General features: G+C 42.0%; 1 protein-coding gene across 8 annotated transcripts in view; it reads right to left on the bottom strand.

Moving 5' to 3' along the window:
• Positions 1 to 17,964, bottom strand: part of RNF220 (ring finger protein 220) — a 326,551-nt gene extending 308,587 nt beyond the window's left edge. For 4 of the 8 annotated variants that reach the window (XM_083509602.1, XM_083509596.1, XM_083509603.1 and 1 more), the window contains exon 1: positions 10,143 to 10,884. In XM_083509602.1, coding sequence (XP_083365728.1) covers positions 10,143 to 10,767 — 625 coding nt within the window. In that variant the 5' untranslated portion in view covers positions 10,768 to 10,884. Of the gene's footprint in view, positions 1 to 10,142; positions 10,885 to 12,305; positions 16,165 to 17,642 lie in introns of those variants that run through there. The other 4 variants (XM_083509604.1, XM_083509606.1, XM_083509608.1 and 1 more) reach the window with 4 other exon arrangements.
• Positions 17,965 to 19,602: the final 1,638 nt, after the last annotated feature.

Below are 19,602 nucleotides of genomic sequence, written 5' to 3'. Positions count from 1 at the left end.
AATGGAATGCATTTAAATGAAGGGAAAAGGTGCTAACAAATGAAGATACTGAAGCAATAAAAAACAGAAATCATATTTATCATTCATAAATGTTTATCTTCTCTAACAGGCAATGACCAAATCTGTTGTAGATGAGATATAAGTTTTAACCAACCAGTTGTTACTTGTCATTTCCCCTTGCAAATGGAAGGGTTGTTACCTCATCTGGTCATCTGACATACTGGGTTGTGCACAACCTGACTTTGGCACCAATAAAATCTAGTACAGTACTTCTATATCTATATAGTCAAATGGAATGAGAATAAGGGAAAAGACAAACACGTATTAAAAATGTGTGGTTTTAGAATATCGAGTAGTATATGCTACAGTTCCTGGCTGGCTACTCTGCTCCTGCCATTTGCTGCATTGCCAGTCATCTCCTACTGGAAAATGAAGCACCTCAAAGCCTTGAGACAAGAAGAGGTTATGTAGCTTCCATCTCAAGCACACAGCTACAGGTTGTCTTCCTGCCCAGCAGTAACAGGAGGAAACAGAAGTAAAAAGATAGGCAAATAGTTCACCTATACACAACATCACTACTGCCAATGCTTCCTCCTGCCCCATAGATGAGTACCTGAGATGGAAGTGTCCCATCTCAGTAACCAGTTGTGTGCTTCTGTGACAGAAGAAAGGAGAAGATGCAGCACAATACCAAATAAATTATCCAGTCTTTGCCATCCTCACAAACTATCAATCATCAGGAACATGGCCTCTGCACCTCCTTACTTTGAGGAATTAAAGCTCATCGGAGGCCACAAGCAACCCTGCTTTATTTGGTTCTAGACTCTTATCAGCTCCTATAAAAGGGAGCAGGAAAAGGCCACTGGCAGGTTAGTAAATGGGAGCAGCCTAAACTATAAAAGACCATTACATAGTGTCCAGCAGAAAACCTTTAACAACACATTCAAAATGGCATGGAGAACAGGCTTTTGTCTTGGCTTTTTAAAAACAGATTTGCAAATATAGTTAATATTATCTGTGCTGTTGAAATCCACCAGGTATTATTCAACTAACTTTTATTCAGGAGACCTTTTGAAATTAATTGACCTAATTTAATAAAATTAATAATAATTATTTATTTATACCCCGCCTATCTGGCTGGGTTTCCCCAGCCACTCTGGGTGGCTTCCAACAAAATATTAAAAATACATTAAAACATCAGTCATTAAAAACTTCCCTAAACAGGGCTGCCTTCAGAGGTCTTCTAAAAGTCAGATAGTTGTTTATTTCCTTGGCATCTGATGGGAGGGCATTCCACATTTAGCCACATTAATTTCAGTGGGTCTACTCTGAGTAAAACCTACTTGAATACCACCCATTTTTAATTCAAAAGATTGGGTGCCTAGAAATGTAACTATTTAATGCAAATTATCTGGTATGCATGCATTTTCCCTGCAAATTGTCATGCTTGTTAACACAGTGCATCAACAGCTGCCACTTGGCTTTTTTGCCATGAATAAACATCACATCAGAGGTCTTCTGAGGGTGGGATCTTCTACTGCAGTAGAAAATGGTGAGAAGGGCATTTCTAAAAACATTAGCATTCTAAATATTTTAATGTGCCTCATATGGGTCAATCTGTAAATCGTTATCATATATATGCACACCTCTTGCAGAAGCATACTTAGTCCTTGTCACATCATGTCCCAAATGCCCTGGGCCTTTCCCCAGCTTCAGGTTATAGGCACTGCTGCAGGTCCAGTATAAAAGCAAATGTTATCTAAATCACTGTTTGCATTCCACACAAGCCATCAGCATTTGTCAAAATTCAAAATGTAGCCAGATCCTGCCACAGAAACATTTCAGTGACTACAAGGCTTGAGGAGCAGAGGCTGCAAACTGTTTATTCATTTTAAACGATCTGATAAAGATGCCAAATTAACATCATTAAACTCTTGTTGAGTAAAGTATTCAGCTCATGAAGCAGCAGCTATCAACACTAGCCCACAGCACTAGCACGGAAAATACTTCAGTATTCAGAAGGAGGAGGAGAACCGAACTTGCCGTTAACTTGAAATATGTAATTATAACAATCCACAAACTACTTACACCAGCATATTCTCAATGAAGTTCTATTGCAGTCTATAGGAATACGCCAGAGTAAGATGTTCATCGACTGAAATCTCTGTGAATTACATGTGTTACAGTGATTAGTTAAACTTAACATCCAGGGCAGATCCATCTGACACACACTTTTCTTTCACAGTAAGTACACAACTGTAATGATGCAATTTCACACTGTAGAAATGATGTCACCAGGGTTTTCAACAACAAAAAATCCAGTTGTAAAACCTTCAAGTGACTTTTCTCTTCTGAATAATATGGCGAGGGCAAAGTTCATTAGCTATGATATGTACAAACATGGCAGTAGACAAAAGATTGCGAAATTTGAGGTAAAAAACACACACCTGCTTTCCACAGGAACATTAATAGAAAAATAATAGTTTTACACTTTTTGTCTCAAAAAACCTTACAACATGATCCTGTACATATATACCAATGTAGCTCTTACTCCCAAGTAGGTGTGCACAGGATTGTGGCATTAGCAGTCTTCCTAAATAAAATGTTGCTTCATCTCTTTATTGTCTCACACTTCCTTGCACTATGTGTACAGAGCAGGGATAGCCAGCCATCGGGAGACAACTATTTAACTTAAGCCTTCTGCAAACATCTGTTATTTATTTGTTATTCCTAATATTTATAAATTATACCCTGCCATGAGGCACCCAAGGCAATGTTCACATTTTACATTCCATTTTGTTAATAGACTATAGAAAGGGTTTGCTATATTAAGAAACCGTACCATTATTGTTTTCTTATTACTGAATGGCAGCTATTACCAAAGAGTGGACTATCCATGGCTCACTATGAGCAGAACTCAGATGCTCGTGGTACTAAAATTCACCAAACCCACCTGACAAGCCACTGCACACAAATAGTTCACTATGCAGAGCATTTCAAAGTGGTATCTATGCGGCAACCATAATATGCAAACAACCCCTCATTTATGGATAGAATAGTGCTCTGCTAGCTATCTGAGTCTTTACAGATTTTTTATAATGTGAATCCATAATGATACAGCAACTACATCTAATCCACTACCAGTAACATTATATTTTGTGTTCACTTAAGAGATGATGCAAGTATAGTTCTGCTGTTCTTTGTTTATGTTTTCAAATGGGTCTGGAAACTGCGACACTCACCACTAAGAATGTCATCAGCTCTGTCCAATAAGTATCAAGCAATCCCGCAATCCCATTTCACATAAAATTCACCATTGCCGTAGATACACTACATGAGGAGAACAGGACGCTTTCCCTGTGACAAAACTGCATTTAAATGCTGGCGAAATGTGATATCCCCGCAACAGAAATGCTTCCTTGAGGAAAGGTACCTAGTCACCCTGCAACGATTAAGTAACAAGTGTGCATTTACTGCATTGTTAACTGATCTTCTCAAAAGGATCTCTGTTTTATTTATTCTAACTAACTTTTACACAGATTTTATAGTATTACATTTACCAATAGTCTTTAGGGATAAATGAATCGAGAGAAAACCTTGTAATTACCATAGATGTTTGCTTAAGGTGACAGAGGCTGCAATCCTATACTGGCTTAATTTGGGAGTAAGGCCCACTGGAGCCAATGGGGCTTACTTCTGAATAGGACTGTGCTACAAAATGTACATGCTACTAAATAAAAAAAAATAGTACATTACAAAGCAGGAAGAGGCTTCCATGCCATTCACTTGCTCGTTTTATTTTAATAGCAGTAGCTAAGTGTAGATTCAAACATATAGCTGAAAATATATATTTGTTTATTGGTATAAATATAAATACCTGTTTGAATGCTCTTAAATTTCAGGGGCAAACGGCACAATCATAGCCTACAACAAAATCTGCAGTTTGAAATAATATTTTAAAAATAAATAAAACCATCCCATCACCCCAATACAATTTGCTACCTGAGGCAAAAAATCAAAATAGTTCCCTCTCCTCACCATCAATTGAGAAGTTTGCTGCACTGTACTCAAAAAACTGCTGTCTGAGGCAAGTCGCCCACTCTGCCCAACTGCAGGGCTGACTCGGCGGACCAGCGCTCGAGGTCATCAGTTCTTCTTTTATAGTTAAAAGAAACTGTGGCATTAAAGATTACGCAAAAAAGCACAAGCCTCAAAAATCAGCACAGGTTATCCCTTACTTCCAGTGCTCCGTAACCCCCCCCAAAAAATTCTTTCTATATACTGTATATATATTTAAAAAATCTTCTTCTAACAGAAAACTCTGTCAAGTTCAGCATTTAATCAAATCTCTACAGGATTCAACCACCAGATTTGGGGGCATGTTTTTAGGATTGGTGAAAAGGGTTGGATTTGTTCATGAAACAAAATAGATTAAGAGTTCACCCTGCCCATAGATAATAAATCCATAAGCGTTCATGCAAATACAAACATGAACACACAGTAGAAAGAAGGACAATAAACATTTAGTGCCCATATGTGCCCCCTTCCCAGTTGTGGATAGATAAACACAACATTTATATCTTGCTCAGTGCTCCTTGGAGTCACAGTTACAAGCCCTCAGAGTTCCCCATAAAACAGCAACAAGCAGGAGTCCAAAAGGAAGACGAAGGAAAAGCTAAATCACTAACATTTCCCAACAAATGAGAAATCTGGCCGGGTGGTAGAGACTGTGTGGGGAAACATTTGAGAGGCTCAAACAACCCCAGCCCTCCCCCACAAATGATCAATTAAAAGCCGTCCTTCTGCCAAGAGCCAGGCAAAGACGGGCAAGCGACTGCCGCAAAGAAAACGCTTGTCCCGATCGGTTCTGCATGACAATTGACGGGAAGGGGCAGGCAGCAAGGCCCATCCTCTCACCATGGTGATTAGGCATTCCAAGTGTGCAAGATAGCCCTAGCTAACATAAAGAGAAAGAGAAGCTGGAGACCAGCGGATGCAAGCCAGGGCCAGATGGTCCTGCAGCCGGCAGAACTGGAGCAGCTCACACACAGCTCTCCGCCACTTTAACGGCCCAAACATTTCTTTATTCCAACAATACAACTAAAAGAGACGGACATGACAAGGAGTCACGGCAACAGTTTGCTGAGGGGGAGAAAGGGAAAGCTGAAGCCAAAATGCAGAAATAAAGGTGTAGGAAAGAGGTTGGCTGTGGGCTCCACTGAAGTCTGAGGTATGACAAACCAGTACATATCTGGAACAATTCCACTGAAATCCAGTACAAATCGGGAATGATGCTACTGAAATCCATGAGTTTTAACTGGCATAACTGACATCAAAAGCTGACCTGTCAGGACGGTCTTTTCTGTATTCACAATCCAGTTCTCACTCATTTAAAACTCACCTGTAGTATCCTCCCTCACACAAACATGCACAAACAAAACTCTTTAGAAACATAGCTGTTTTCACTATGTTCGAAAGTAATCCTAATCCCAAATAGCTATTCACAACATGGTTTTCCTTCTAGCTCCTAATTTAATGTAGTTAAAATATTTCATAGGAAAAGCTTGAAGCAGTATATAGCAGTAAACAAATAAAAAACCCCAATCAAACATCATGTCTACAAATTGCACATGGTAGAATGCATATCCCTCCCTTAGTATAGGCCCTGGTATGCAAACAGCAGGACAACACGTGCTCTGCTGAAGGAGCCACAGCTAAAGCAAAACTTGAGTTCGTTGCATAATATGCTAAAAGAAAAGAAAAACCAGGAATTGATATATTATTATTAATTCCTGTTTGGCATTTAAACAGAACAGTGCTTTGATTTGCTCTCAGATGTTTCCATTCATTAGTTTCAAAGCTACAAGTTACTGAAGTGATTTTCAAAAGCCGCCCAAACAAGAAGTTCACTCCCTACTGTGACGCAAAATTGTGAGAAAATAATGAAGTATGAAGAAGTCGATGGTGCCTTATTCCCTGTCCTGCTCTCCTAGATTGGCCATTTGTTTACATGCTTCATTCCAGGGGCACTTGGTACTAAATTGCTAGAAAGAACCAAAGAGCCAAGAAGAGGCTCTGGAAATATGATTCTTCAAACTAAAGAGAGAGAAAGAACTATGTTCCATATTATGTGGAAAGCAAGGTCCAGAAATATTCTTCTGCAACAGGCTAAACTTTGAAATAGCTTTAATAAAGAATAAAAGTGACTCAAACAGAAATAAGCATCATTTGTAGACTCAAACTTAAGGGCAGAGATTGCAAGTAACTCTAGGGATACAGGAGATAATGCATTCTGGAGTTCCCCAAAATGAACAGAGGGAAAGGAACTGCAACAACCAAGTGGTTTTGCTCAGCAGAAAAAAAAATTGTTCTGCATGATCCAGGTGCTGCTGCGGACCTTTCTGCCAGTTCCCCCTGCTGAGAGGAAACACTGCGGCAACTAGTCTGTGGGGAGCAGTCAGGACAATTTATTTTAGAAGCCAAAGAATAAAGAGGGTTTTTAAAAGGAGAGTTATAGATATCTGTCACATAGGGATACGTTTATATCCACTCCAGCTGGAAACTTCCACACTAATGAGGACACGTTTGTCTGAAGAACCCCATGGAATGTGCCTGTAGATGCCTGTGCAACACAAATGCAGTGTAAGCAGTGTTGCATAAATGTCATTAGCATGCTCAATGAACATCTAAACCTGGACAAAACATTTGCCTTAACAAACCCTCCTAGGATCATGGCCAACTCCTGGAGACTCCAACTTTCCTAGAACCATAGGGATCCAGAGGAAAGAAGTGTATTTGCTAAGGTACAGAGGACCTCTCTCCAGGAAGCGGATTGCAAAATAATAATTAGCAAAAATATGTTAAAGGCATATGATGCACTCGTTAACTTCTGCCATTGACTTGGGTACAATTGTGCACTCGTAAAGTGCTGAATCCAAACTGAAATCTGAAGTTCAACCCCATAAACTAGGCTATTTCGTGAAATCTCAGAACATATTCTGGAGCCAGAACCCAAAACTCTACTATACCAAAGTAAATCCTAAACGACTTTCAAGAGGGTATGAGAATCAATCCAAATTTACAACACTAATTAACAAAGATAAGAATGTAGCCTCATGGGAATATAAATACGCAAAGTATCACTTAGTATCTAATTAATACAATGAGATTCCCACATTTATATCTCTACATAGCCACACATTTCCTTCATCAAGCCCTGTTATTTATATTGTAGAACACCTTGGACAGCATTGTCTTTAGGTGGTTTTTTTTAAAATCAAACAAACAAAAAAGCCACACCCTACAAACCCACTGTGTAGCATTCACCTTCTTAAAATCAAATGAACCAGTTAGTGAGAAATCCAACTTTGAAATTACAAGACACAAACAAAAAATGGAATTTAGTCTGTTGGTGGCGGCACAAGGAACGTTATGTGTTGCAATTAAAGTTATTCACCCGTCATGTGGTATGATTCCATTGCAGTATTTGGGAGAATACAAATAAACAGTACAGTCCGGCAATTCTGTAGGGTGTCTATTGGAGGCATAAAGGGTTTGCTGATCTGATGGCTTTTACTACCTCCATCAATACACTTTTGCCGACCAGCCTGTCTATACAACCATTTATCTGCAATGTATGTTAGGGTGGTGGTGAAAAGAATCCTTGTTTCACAGGAAAGGTTTGTATATACTGTTTGCGCAAGAAAACGGAGACAGCTTTTTAGGGGCCAATGACCAAGTATTTATAAAAGCCCATAAGGACACATTTACATACATGCAAATATCTCTAATTTTGTTCCGAGCTGTGGTGTCACTAGAAAGCTATTTCAGCCCTCAGACACATTCTATCAGCTATCAACAAAGAACCTTTCATACATGGAACATACACCCCACTCTTCTCCAAAATACTGAAATGTCCACAAATATATATCCTATGAAATAATATCTAAACATGCCAAGGGTATCTGAAGGTTGTAAGTAGCTGCAACAATGCTCTCTCGCTCACACGCATGCACGAAGTTTCAATAAAATGCCTCTAAAACCCTTGCCTGTTAAAATAAAGTTTTAACTAGATGAGAGGCAATATTCGGGACTAGAGCTAAACCTGATCAGTCTCCATTAATATGCACTTTACCTAGCCTATTGGGTAGAAAGTCGTTTTTTGTTTTGCTCCCACGAGAGCTTTATAAATTCAAAATAATTTATATGTTTTTTATGGCAACAAATGGATAATCAAGGAAGAAAAACGTTCTGTATCTTGACACCTTTCAAACCATCTGCACAGATTTTATTCCAACTTTCAATGTGTGTTTCTAAAACTTCCTCCTTAAGCCCTTCCCGCCCCCGCCCCCGTTAGATGGCATATTTTAATGAGGTTCATCTATTTACTATCTGGGAATTCATCAGTACTCCTAACAACAAAGTCAGTGAAAGGAAGATACATCCTTTCTGAACAGAGGAAGATAGACAATGTGTGTGAGTACATGTAAACACAGATGTGCCCACCGTCATATCCTCTCTCTAAATATTGTCAAATTATTAATATAAGGTATTTTATACTATTTTTTGACAGGAGGTTAGCAACATGCAATCTTCAATATGCTCTAGACATATTTACACTATTTTTATCTTCCAGTGTGCATGATCTGAGTGAGTTTTATATTCATATGGAGTTTATACATATAATTGTGAACATGATACATCTCTTCTTTCCTCCTTTTATTAATGTTTTCCCTACTTCACTCACACACACACACACACACACACACACACATTTAACTGTTGCACACAGGTATCAAAGACCAAAAAGCACATGCGAGTAGTTCTTCTCACACAGCTTAAGCCGCTCTAGGGCAAAAGAGAGCACACACGTCTGTAGTGCAACATGTAGCTTCTGTCTTCAAGAGGGAATCATTCCACACTTACAAACGTTGACATAAAAGACACACTCATGGCATATTTCAAAACCAAAGAGCGATGGATTTACAAGGCAGGTTGATTTTATGGTGACTTTTATTGACAAGGTACGCAGGCTTTCGGCAGATGCCTCGTAGCACTGGGAAGTTAACACAGTGCCTAATTCAAGGAGACAGCCCGAGGAAGCAGCACCGACAGGGGAGAGAGCGCAACAACGTCTCTATTACTCTCCTCGGCATCATAAAGGAGCAGAAGAAAAAGGGTATCCAAGGGGTAACTGGGAAGCTACGTAGAAGTTTTTTTAAAAAATAAATAAATTGCTGATTCTTCCATGGAAAATAAGCGGGAGGAAAATAGGTGGGAGAGGGCAAGGTCCCACTAGAACGAAGAAAAGGGGGGGGGGGAATCTCAGCTCAACATCTAAGCTGTGCGTTTGAATTTGGAGCAGACCATCGTAAGCCAAATACTGCCTTATCTTCCACTTCTTGGGTGGGGAGCTCATGGCACTTAATGACCAAGGGGGTGAGCTGTGGGAGAGGAATGCTGCAACAGGCATTGCTCCCCAAACAAATACTATGCAGGCGGGCTTCAGCTTGGCTCCCGGCCTGCAAAAAATAATACCACTTCTGAATTTGAAGAAGGAACTGCAGGAAACATCTCTGCCCATTTAAGAGTTATTGGGGCCGGGTGATCTCCTCGCCTAGAGCATCACCAGCTCTCTTTCTTTCTCTGCTTTGATGAAAGGGCTTAAGTTAGCTTACGCTAAACATCCAATAATAATGCCTTTACACTGATCAGGGGAGCAAATAATGGTGCACTGATTACAACCGGAGACAAATATGTGAGGGAAAGGGTTGGGGCGGGAGGGAGGGAGGGAAGGAAGGGAGTTCAACAAGACAGTAGGGCAACAATCATGGAGTAGGCAAGTGGTCTGGAACAAATGTTCCTCCGTAACTACAGGGAGACAACCTCCGATGCATTCACAACATAGAGATTCCCTCCCATTTCTGGAATATTGGTCATTTTTCTGTGACTCAGCATCCCAATCTAGTATGAGAATAACAGCTTCCTTGCATAGATTCCCTTCAATCCCCCTCCCTCTGTAACCCATCATCATATGTTTAAAGAAAAAACCAGGAGCACAAGTATTATGACACCTCCTAGCATTGCAAAACACAGCTGTTGAACATTTTTCTGCCCCAGCTAAGCAAAGTTGAGGTACTTACATCTATCATTTCGGTCCTCGGGACTGGATGAGGTCTCCCGGTCCGAAATGAGGCCAGAGACAGCGAAGATCTTTTTCCCCGTGTCATCGACTTTGAGGGAGCCGGGGGAGCCAGATGGGAGCTGGGCTCCAAACTCATACTCCTTGCCATCAGCGTCTGAGAAGCGAAGGTGGGGAGAGTCAGTGTCATGGCAGTTCTTCAGACGCTTGGCAGGTGTAAAAGCTGACTGGTAACTCTCCCTGTCCTCAGTGGAGGCAAAGGGACGGAAGGCCCCAACGCCACTGTGGTTCAGCATGCTGATTGGGGTGCAGTCCAGATTGGGGGGAGCAAACTGGGGGTGCAGATGCAGCAAGGAAGGTGGAAAATCACGGTTGGTGAATGCTCCTGGCACACCACCTTGTCGGTGATACATGGAGGCAAAAGTATAGGAGCCATTAGTGAACGGGATGTGCACATCCTTGTCCACCGATACTGGAACACCAAAGGGCCTTGGCTGCTGGCAAGGGATGGAAGCATCGCGGCTTGCTTCAGCGGTAGAAGCGAGAACCATCAGGGCTGGAGATGCCAGAGGATTGGGAAGGTAGGAGGAGTTTTCCATCTTGAAGGCTGCCCGGTGTAAGTCCATCGGAGTCTCTTTCCTTGACAGGGCCGCAAGGAAAATGGTCTTCCCTGGATGGAAAACAAAGCAACGTCTGGGTGTAGAGCTGGGGGGTCTCACTGGGGCTTCATCACTGTTCCAAAGCTGTGGAGAAAAAGAAGGGGAAAGGAGAGGAAATAGTTAATTGCCATTCAGTCCTGGACAGTTACCTATCATGAATGCAACAAGAAAATTGTATGAGCAAAGAACCAAACCTCCATGTGTTCTCTTTCAGGAAAGTTCACAAATAACTAGAAGGGTCTCTAACTCCCTCTAAGGGTGTGTCAGCACAAGTCTTTCTCCTGCTACCAGCTTTAGCACCAAACTTTGAAGTCAAGAGAAGATCCCCACTAAAAGTAGATAAAATGGGGCACTTTTCCACACACCAACACTACTCTGTGGTTCATGCAGGTAGTGCAACTTGCTCTGACCTCACCTTCTGCTGTAAGAAGGGCAAGAAACTAGTGCATGTTCAGATTAAGGAATGAGTGGTTTGTGGGGACTGAATGCTCTGAATAAGCGCTATATGGGATGAAAACAATCTTTAATGAGCAAATGAAAGGCAAATGACCTGACTCCTTACAGACAAAAATATGGGGGGAAGTACTGGACTGTAGAAATCAGTGGTGGCAATTTTAGGTTATTATGTTTTAAAAAAGTAATTACTATTTTTAAAATTTGGTAAGTTATTCACAATTTATAAACAAGCATTTCTGCATATATCTTCACAGCCCATTAAGAAAAAATAATGTAGAAACTGTATCTGTTTTCTGTTGTAGAGGCCCATATGAATATCTACCTGTGCAGATACACATACAAGTTATAGATTTCACTTTATATTCAATGGTGCATGTGGGCATAAACATGCCTCTCTTATACATTTCTCTGAATTGTTCCATGTGGTGTTTGTGTGCTTTTACGAAAGCAGCAGCAACTTCATCAATAAAGTGCTTGGCGTCTCTGACAATATTTAAAATCATAATGGGAGCCAGTGCCATATGATCTCTTGCAAGCATCTGCCATTTAGGTTGAGGACAGCACAAAACGGATCAGTAATTTTACTTCCTAATGCGCTCATGCTTAAGTAGATTTGTAAACTGTCCTGGATATGCCATTAGCATTTAGAGAAAAATGTTAACAAAACGTCTAGGCTTGCTTTTCCTTGAAATTACTTACAAATTCTAAGTAACCTATTATCCCCACTCGCAAAGTATCAGTACAGATATTTACATTTAGATGTGTGTATAAATAATAAAATTAACTTTCCCTCTAACCCTTTTTAGAGTTGAAATCAAAATCACGTTCTCTCCTCTTCAACCTAGAATCCACCCCCCCTCCACTTTTTAAGCTTCCACTGCCAACCATTCAGAATGCCACAATGCACTTGAATGTAAGAGAACTGTTACTTTAAAACAATGTGCTAGCCTTGCGGCACTCAAAAGGCCACAAAAAATCATATAATAAAAAAGCTGTTACAAAATGTGCCTGTTAGATCCAGAAGGTCAGACATAGCAAATAAAACTTACTGAAAGAGTCTCTTTTCTAATGGAGTGGCTTTTGTATTCTGTGAATGAGCAAGGCTAGGTTAACAAACTCTGTGGAATCCTGACTGCGCCTTTCATGCTGTCCAGCAGTAACATTTCCTTTTCTCCCATTCTGTATCCAGACGCTCAGTGACTGTTATTAAGTGTGAAGATGAGAGGGCATCATCTCGCCTCTTCCTCATTTGGCTCCCTTCCTGATACAGATCAGTGCTAAATCACCAGATTATAGATCTCACATTAACAAAGTTTTGGTCGCTTCCAAATTTTAAACAACTTTCCGTCAAGTACTAGCCATGGACAGAAAGATGCCACAGGGAATCTGGTCGGCCTTCTTTCGGAGTTACCTTCTGCACTGTTTTCTGCATAGCTGATTTGTCACAGAAAAGCAAGCAAACAAATTTAAAACAAAAAACTGCAATAATAGGTGAAGGTGAAGCAGGGGCTAGGAGACCTGAATGCTCATTTTCAATTATTTTTAAAGGGAGGGGAACACCCTACCCAGATAAATACATAAATACACTATTAATATCTGAATTGACCCATGGGACTGAGGGAAAACTATAGCCTTTCTAGGATTTAAATAAATGAGGGGGGTGAGAGCACACTACTAATGCCTCTGTGCCTGCTTTTCTATTTTTACTTCCACTGTCACCTCATTACGTTAAATGTATTTCATAAATTAGTAATCTGGAAGCCACACTTGACACTCCTTGTAGAATACTGTGAATCACTCCAATCGCCCTATTCGTTCGCAAACTTCATTACATAGAGAATAAATCAACATATTACGATATTGCACCAAGCCAAGTTTATTTTTTTTAAAAAACCCTCCTGCATCCTTTTCTCCCCTATTTTCTCCTTGTCTCTTACCTTCTTTTCCACCATCTCTTTGCCCCACACGATTATCCCCTATCACCACCATCATTAGGAGCATGTACAGATGAGGCTGCGGCAAGGCCAGTCATTATGAAAATCTATAGATAATACACTCCCAATGTCAAAATGTCATTGGTTTTTAAATATGGAACCCAAAATAAGAAAACTAACTGACCTGCTTAATTAAAAAAATATGGATTGCAGGATAACCAGCCTGATGAAACATTTGGGTGACTGGAAGGGAGTGGGCACAGCCAAAGTAAGTAACTGTTACTTTTCTGCCTCTATGCTGATTTTTTTAATTTAGCACCCTGTGCAAATCCAGATTAAAATAACTCCAGCTATTGATCCAAGCAGTGGAATTGACATTAATTTTAGTTCACTTCTCACTTTGCAAAGGGATCAATAGGAAGTAATAACAGCTGACATCCTCGCTGAAAGGAAGAGAAAAGACGGTCTAGCGACAGAAATCGAAAAGCAACCAAATAAATCAGCAGATACTTTTCCATGGCATCAGACAAACTCCAAACAGATTGCAAAAAGTCTTTGTTAAATTAACTAAACAAGGAGTGGAGGAGGCCAAGGGGGTGGAGATAAATCTATGAAGCTACATAAACTGTCCACTGGGTATCCGAGTTAGATCAGCACACAAATAATAATAATATTACTAATAATTTTTAAAAATTGTTTACTTATATTTTCAAAATCACCACTTGGCTTTATGGATAAGCATGATTCCTTGCAAGAACACCCGTCATTTGCACTGATTACTTAAATGTAAAGTGAAGCGGCAAGACCAAAAGAATCCCAATTAAAAGCTTCAGCCTTTATTCATAACAAAAACAAACAAACCCACAACTTAGAACAAAATATAACATGTTATGCATAGCTTAGGTTTTGGTTGCTCTGATTATTAATTATTATGTTATTTTTAATTACCCCAGAGGAGAACTAAAATGAAGAGAGGCTAAGATAATGCAGAATTCACCATGCATCCTTCTAGCCATCATGCAAGTGGATAAACAGAGTTGGTCACAAGCTGCAGGTGGAAAACTCATCTGCTAATTAATATAAATTTTATATTAATATACAGAACCAAGAAAAGCAAGGCAGAGTTTCTGTGTAACAAATTACTTTTCCATTCTTAATTAAAACATATAAACCACACATCCCGTACTACTAAAACAGGTTGCATTTTTGTGATCCTCCTGCTATTTCCCAATTCCAATAAATAAAATAACAGAATAAAAAAAATCCCTGCAGTTTGCGGAGAGAAAGAAATAACTTTTTCTTTAAGAGTTCAAGCTGTTAGGAAAGAACAGAGTTGGAAACTACAGGTTTGAGCTCTTGTTACTTTGTAATCACATAATTTTAGAAGCAGGAATTTGGAGATTTATTCCTACTGAGAAAATCCTGATAATATAAAACAAAACTATCCTAGCTGTTGAGGGGAATTAAAGTGTGCAACTGGATTATCTATTCAAACTAAACTGGATTTCCTCCTAATAAAAGAAAACAAGAGGACAAGAACAAGCAGGAGATCCCAGTGTTGAATTAAGAAAATCTATAGGTCTGTATTCCTTGTCACTGAACTTCAGGATGGTTTTGGAATTGTGAGTGTCCAAACTAGATTATGAGACTGTGGCCGGGATAGGGGGCGAGGCGGAATAAGGGCAGTGCCTTTTCGGCGTCCAAAATGCCAGTTCGGAAAGTATTCACATTTTATGAAACCGATGGTGAATCGGGCCCCTTGGCGCAACAACAAAAGGGGCCGCCTCGCCTCTCCCCAATTCGCTTTGCGCGCCCCCCCCCCCCCGCTTTGCAACAAAAAACAACAACAAGGAAAATAAAATTCAAGTACGGGGACGGGCCAAGGTACTAAAACAGATAATAGATTTCCACCCTACCCCTGCAAAATGCATCCTTCTTTTGTTAAGCAAAGTAATAACTTGCAGAAGTCGAAGCCGCCAAAAGGCGTTTGTTAGCCATCGGTAAACAACACAAAGTAAGGAGGTTCTGATCTGCAAATTGTGGGGCCTTCATCTCATCCTCCAGCCCCGACCCAAAAAGGGGCACGAGATGGACGCACAACGCTTCCCCAGTTAAGCGGTCGGGGAGGGGGGGGAGTGTAAAATTAAACTATTCAAACTCTTAAGTTTTCTGGTATAGAAATAATATTTGATCGATTTGGATCTTAAAGTTCTGTTCCAGAAATCTCCAATTTCCAGCAAAAGCAGAATTAATTTCATAGGAGGAGCATTAACCCGCCCTTCTCCCACTTTCTGCAGTTGCAAATCAAAACAGGTGTTTGTCCTTTTCCCGGTGCCTAAACTGAGAACGAAAAGAATTCGGTCGGCTTACTACAACTTCAAACCATGTTTTATATACACACTGTCCTCTCCACATCGGGGATATAAAAGAAAAAAAGTGGGTAGAGATTTCAGAAAGTGCATTGGAGAGATACAGGAATCGGAAACTAATTCCCCGCTAATACGCCCGCTCGGCCACGCCTGGTCACTTTTTTCACTGAACACCCCCGCCAAATGCTCTGCATCGACAAAAGGGGGAAAAAAATAAGAATAATAACTGTGCAAAATCGGTTTCGTAACTTTGGAAAGGAATCAAATTTTTCATTCCTTCCAGGAAATATGTGCTGGGCGGGTGGAGTGGGAGCAGAGATCTATCTCCCTTCACCCCAATCTCTACAGTCTGTTCAAGACTCGTTTTCTTTTTAAAATACTAAACAAAGCTCATCAAATGTGCGGATGCCTCGTGCTGTTTGAATTTATTGCAACAATTCCTTCCCTGCACGTTTCCTGCCTGGAAGGCGAAAGCATTCAATGCAACTCCTGAACTGGACATTGCCTAATGATTTCATTGTGCCCAAGCAGATGTTTTTTATGTATTTCGATCTACAAGGTGAGGAATTATTTCCCCTTCCTTGCAACCTCTGTACTGACTTCCCTACCCCGCTGCAAGCAGCGGCTGCTGTTGTTTCATTTCAAAAGCTGGCCGTTCCTCGGCTTCGGGCTGAAAATGTGAAGAAAGTTTTGCTAAGGAAGCCCAGCTAAACATGCATATTCCAATTTCCTTCCACTTCCTCTCGCCAACCGGGTTTCCAGCCGGGTTCTCTATTTGCTCGCTTGCACCGGTGTTGACCCTACAACACAACATCGCTTTTGCTATGCTATTCATTGCAGGAGAATAATTGCAAACATACAACTAACGACCAATTTTTAAAAAATTGTTTTGCATCTCGGAGATAAAAATGCAGGCGGAGAGGGACTTTCTTTGAAAGAAGGAGAGTTGTTTGTCCGAACTTCAACCTTTCCTCCAAACTGCAAGCATTTCACGTGCGCAACCATCGCGGCAGCGAAAAGGAACTTGGGACAATAGGAGGAGGGAAAAAAGGCGGAAAGTACGCCTTAATTGCGGTTATGTAATTTCTAATACTCAAAGTTCACATGTGCGCCCGCTCCGTAGTAAAACTGAAAGCTGATGGGGGGGGGGGATGACGATCCTGACTCTATGCGGTGCTTTCTACGCACAGGGCAAATGCTGGATTTTTAAACATTTTGAGTTTTGTGCAAAAAATAATATCTACCTAGCTTGTGTCAGAGGGAGACTAGCAGGTTTGTTCCTTTCGACGAAGGTCCTCTCCACCCCACCCCGAGTCCTGGGTATTGTTTGGGGAAACTGCGTTATTTCAGCCAAAGACCGTGGGACACGCGAAGGAAAGCCGGGAAGTATCTCCCGGGGCTTGCACAGGGATCGCTTCTCTCTCTCTCTCTCCCCCCCCCCCCCGCCGCTCTTCTCTTTCTCCTTTTTAAAACTAAATGGTATTTGCGCTAATTGGAGCCGCGCGGTTTTCGGCCGCGTTTTGCAGGCTTCTTCCCCCGGCACCTGATCCCACCCAGCCCCCTCCCCGTGTTGCCTGCTTCCCACCCCCTCCCCAGTAAAATAAACAGCAGCAGCGGGAGGAGGAGAGTCCCGGGAACACATCTACCCTTAAAAGGGGAGGGGGCACCATATTGATCAGATTTTTGTTGTTGTTTTTTTAAAAAACACACTCATTAATATTCCAACCCCCCCTCCCCCGCGCTTTTTCAGCATCCCCACCCCTGGACCCCGATGAGCATCTTCTTCCGTGGGAATTTTGCGCCGAGGAGCTGGGCGTGGAGAAAAAAATGGAGAGGCAAACTTGGTTCAGAAAGTTTGACTTTTCGAAACATCGGCGCCCGCATTTGCGAGAGAAGTAAAAAAAGAAGAAGAAGAAGAAAGGGGGGAAAGTACGAGGGCAGAGAACTGAATCGAAACCCCGGAGATCCCGTTGGAAAGTTAGCTCGACACATACGTTTAGACACAAACACGCGCGCGCACAAACAATGCACCATGCTACCCATGGCTTCCTCACATGCACCCCTGGGATCTCCCGCTACTCACCGTGAAAATTCCTCGAGAGGTGGCGTCCCCCTTTAATGTCAGGCTGCGGAGAGCGAGAGCCTGGGCTGTTGCTGCGCGGGGAAGAGAGCCGGACGTGCTAAGCCCGGCGCGTGTGTGCAAGCGCCTTCGGCCAGCATGGGAGTGAGCAGGAGCCTGACACGGCTGCTGGGAGCCAAGGAGAGCGCAGCGCTGCCTCTCGAAGCTGCCTCTAATCAGTGAATGAGCCTCCACTCTCCCAGGGACTCCTAGCTGCTCTCTCTCTCTTCTCACTCACACACACTCACGCTCGCTCTCGCTCTCAAACACACACACTCTCTCACTCACACACAGGCACAGAGCCGGCCTGAGAACGGAATACATTAGGGCAGGGAGGAAGCCTGGGAAATGGAGTCCACAGCTGGGACGCACAGCTGCTCAGGGATGAGCCCGTCCGTCACCCCCCCCCCTCCTGCCCCACACCGAGCAAGGCATGAACTTTGGCTGGGAGCTGGCGAAGGGGGTCGGGGAGGTTAGGGTCGAGCTGTTTTCGCGTTTCAAACTCAGGGTGGTTGGGGGTGAGCGAGCACATCCCATCTAGGATGGAGTTCTTTTCACCAGTAACGCTTAAATCTGCCTTTCCATTTCTGTGATTTCTTCGATTTAAAAGCAGCTCTTCTGCTTTCTCCCACATCAACAGCATTCAACATTCTCCTTTGCAAAGGCTTAAATTGGCCTGCAGTGCTAATGGTACCGCTTTTATCTGTCTGTTCATAGACATGTAACACTAAAGGTGACGATCTCGTTTGTTTGTTTTAGTACCTTGATATTCCCCACCCCCTTTACATTTAAATCACCTCTTGCTTAAATTAGTCTGTAACTCTGAAGTCAAGCCTACATTGGCTGCTACAGGTCAGGACAACATTTGATTTCTCATCTGGTTGCAGCGCTGAATTGACAACACCTACATACTGCACACATATCCCAAGTGAAGTTCATAGGTCCTTTCCAAACTCTATTGTGAAAATGTGTTACAGGCTAAAAGTTGTCCTCATAAGTAAGATACACTGAGGGTACTGCCAGTGTTTATGGTGGGATGCATGCAGAGTTTTCACAGCATCCATAGCTTCAAAACACCAATGTGTATTTAACCCTTATTTAATCCAGATTTACCTGTTCAGGTGGGAGGGGAGAGTAAAGTTAAAAAAAACTGTTGCCAACAACCCATTTGCAATATCTAAAACTACCCTTTTACAGTACGAAGCCCCATACCTGGAAGCACCCTGAGTACAATAGAACTTACTCTCTAGCATGAGTGCTTGGGACACAAGTGTCACTTGTGAACAACACCATGACAAGTTTGAGTTTTAATAGTAAGAGAGTCATATAGGCGGCAGCACTTGGTCTTGAGTACCATAAGAGATTAGGCGCATTTGATATACGGCCTGACTATGGGACTCTTGGCCTGTCCACCTTAGGAGATAGTCCTTTACTTCCTTGTTACTCTAGTGCAGTGGTTTTCAACCAGTGTGCCGTGGCACACTGGGGTGCCTTGAATGATGGTCAGGGGTGCTGTGAGCAACGCTGGCATTTGTCCCTCTTTCTTTCCCTACTGATGCCCTTTCACGTCTCTGCCTCCCAAAGGCTTGCACAGCTGTTTATTGAAGCAGCCCTTGCTACAAGCTCCACAGGCAAATGGTGCCTCGGGAGGCACCTCTCTTTGGGGTGGGCAGCTCAGAAACCTGGGGAGGGGAGAGTAGAGGAGACTGATGGAACACCACAAGGGAGTGTTCGAAAAGGGGTGAGGGGCTGCCAGCTCTGAAGGCAAGGGGTGACATAAGTAGCTCCAGAGCCCCACCGGGATGCTGCAGAAAGAATGTAGTTGGCTAAGGAAGCCGTGGAATCAAAAAGGTTGAAAACCTCTGCTCTAGTGGTTTGTTTGTTATTTAACCAGTTAGTTCCAGAGACCAACAGAGCTATATAT

The sequence above is a fragment of the Podarcis liolepis genome (assembly GCF_965112155.1).
Source record: "Podarcis liolepis genome assembly, chromosome: 6".
Lineage (NCBI taxonomy): Eukaryota > Metazoa > Chordata > Lepidosauria > Squamata > Lacertidae > Podarcis > Podarcis liolepis.
This window is presented reverse-complemented; position numbering and strand designations above follow the sequence as displayed.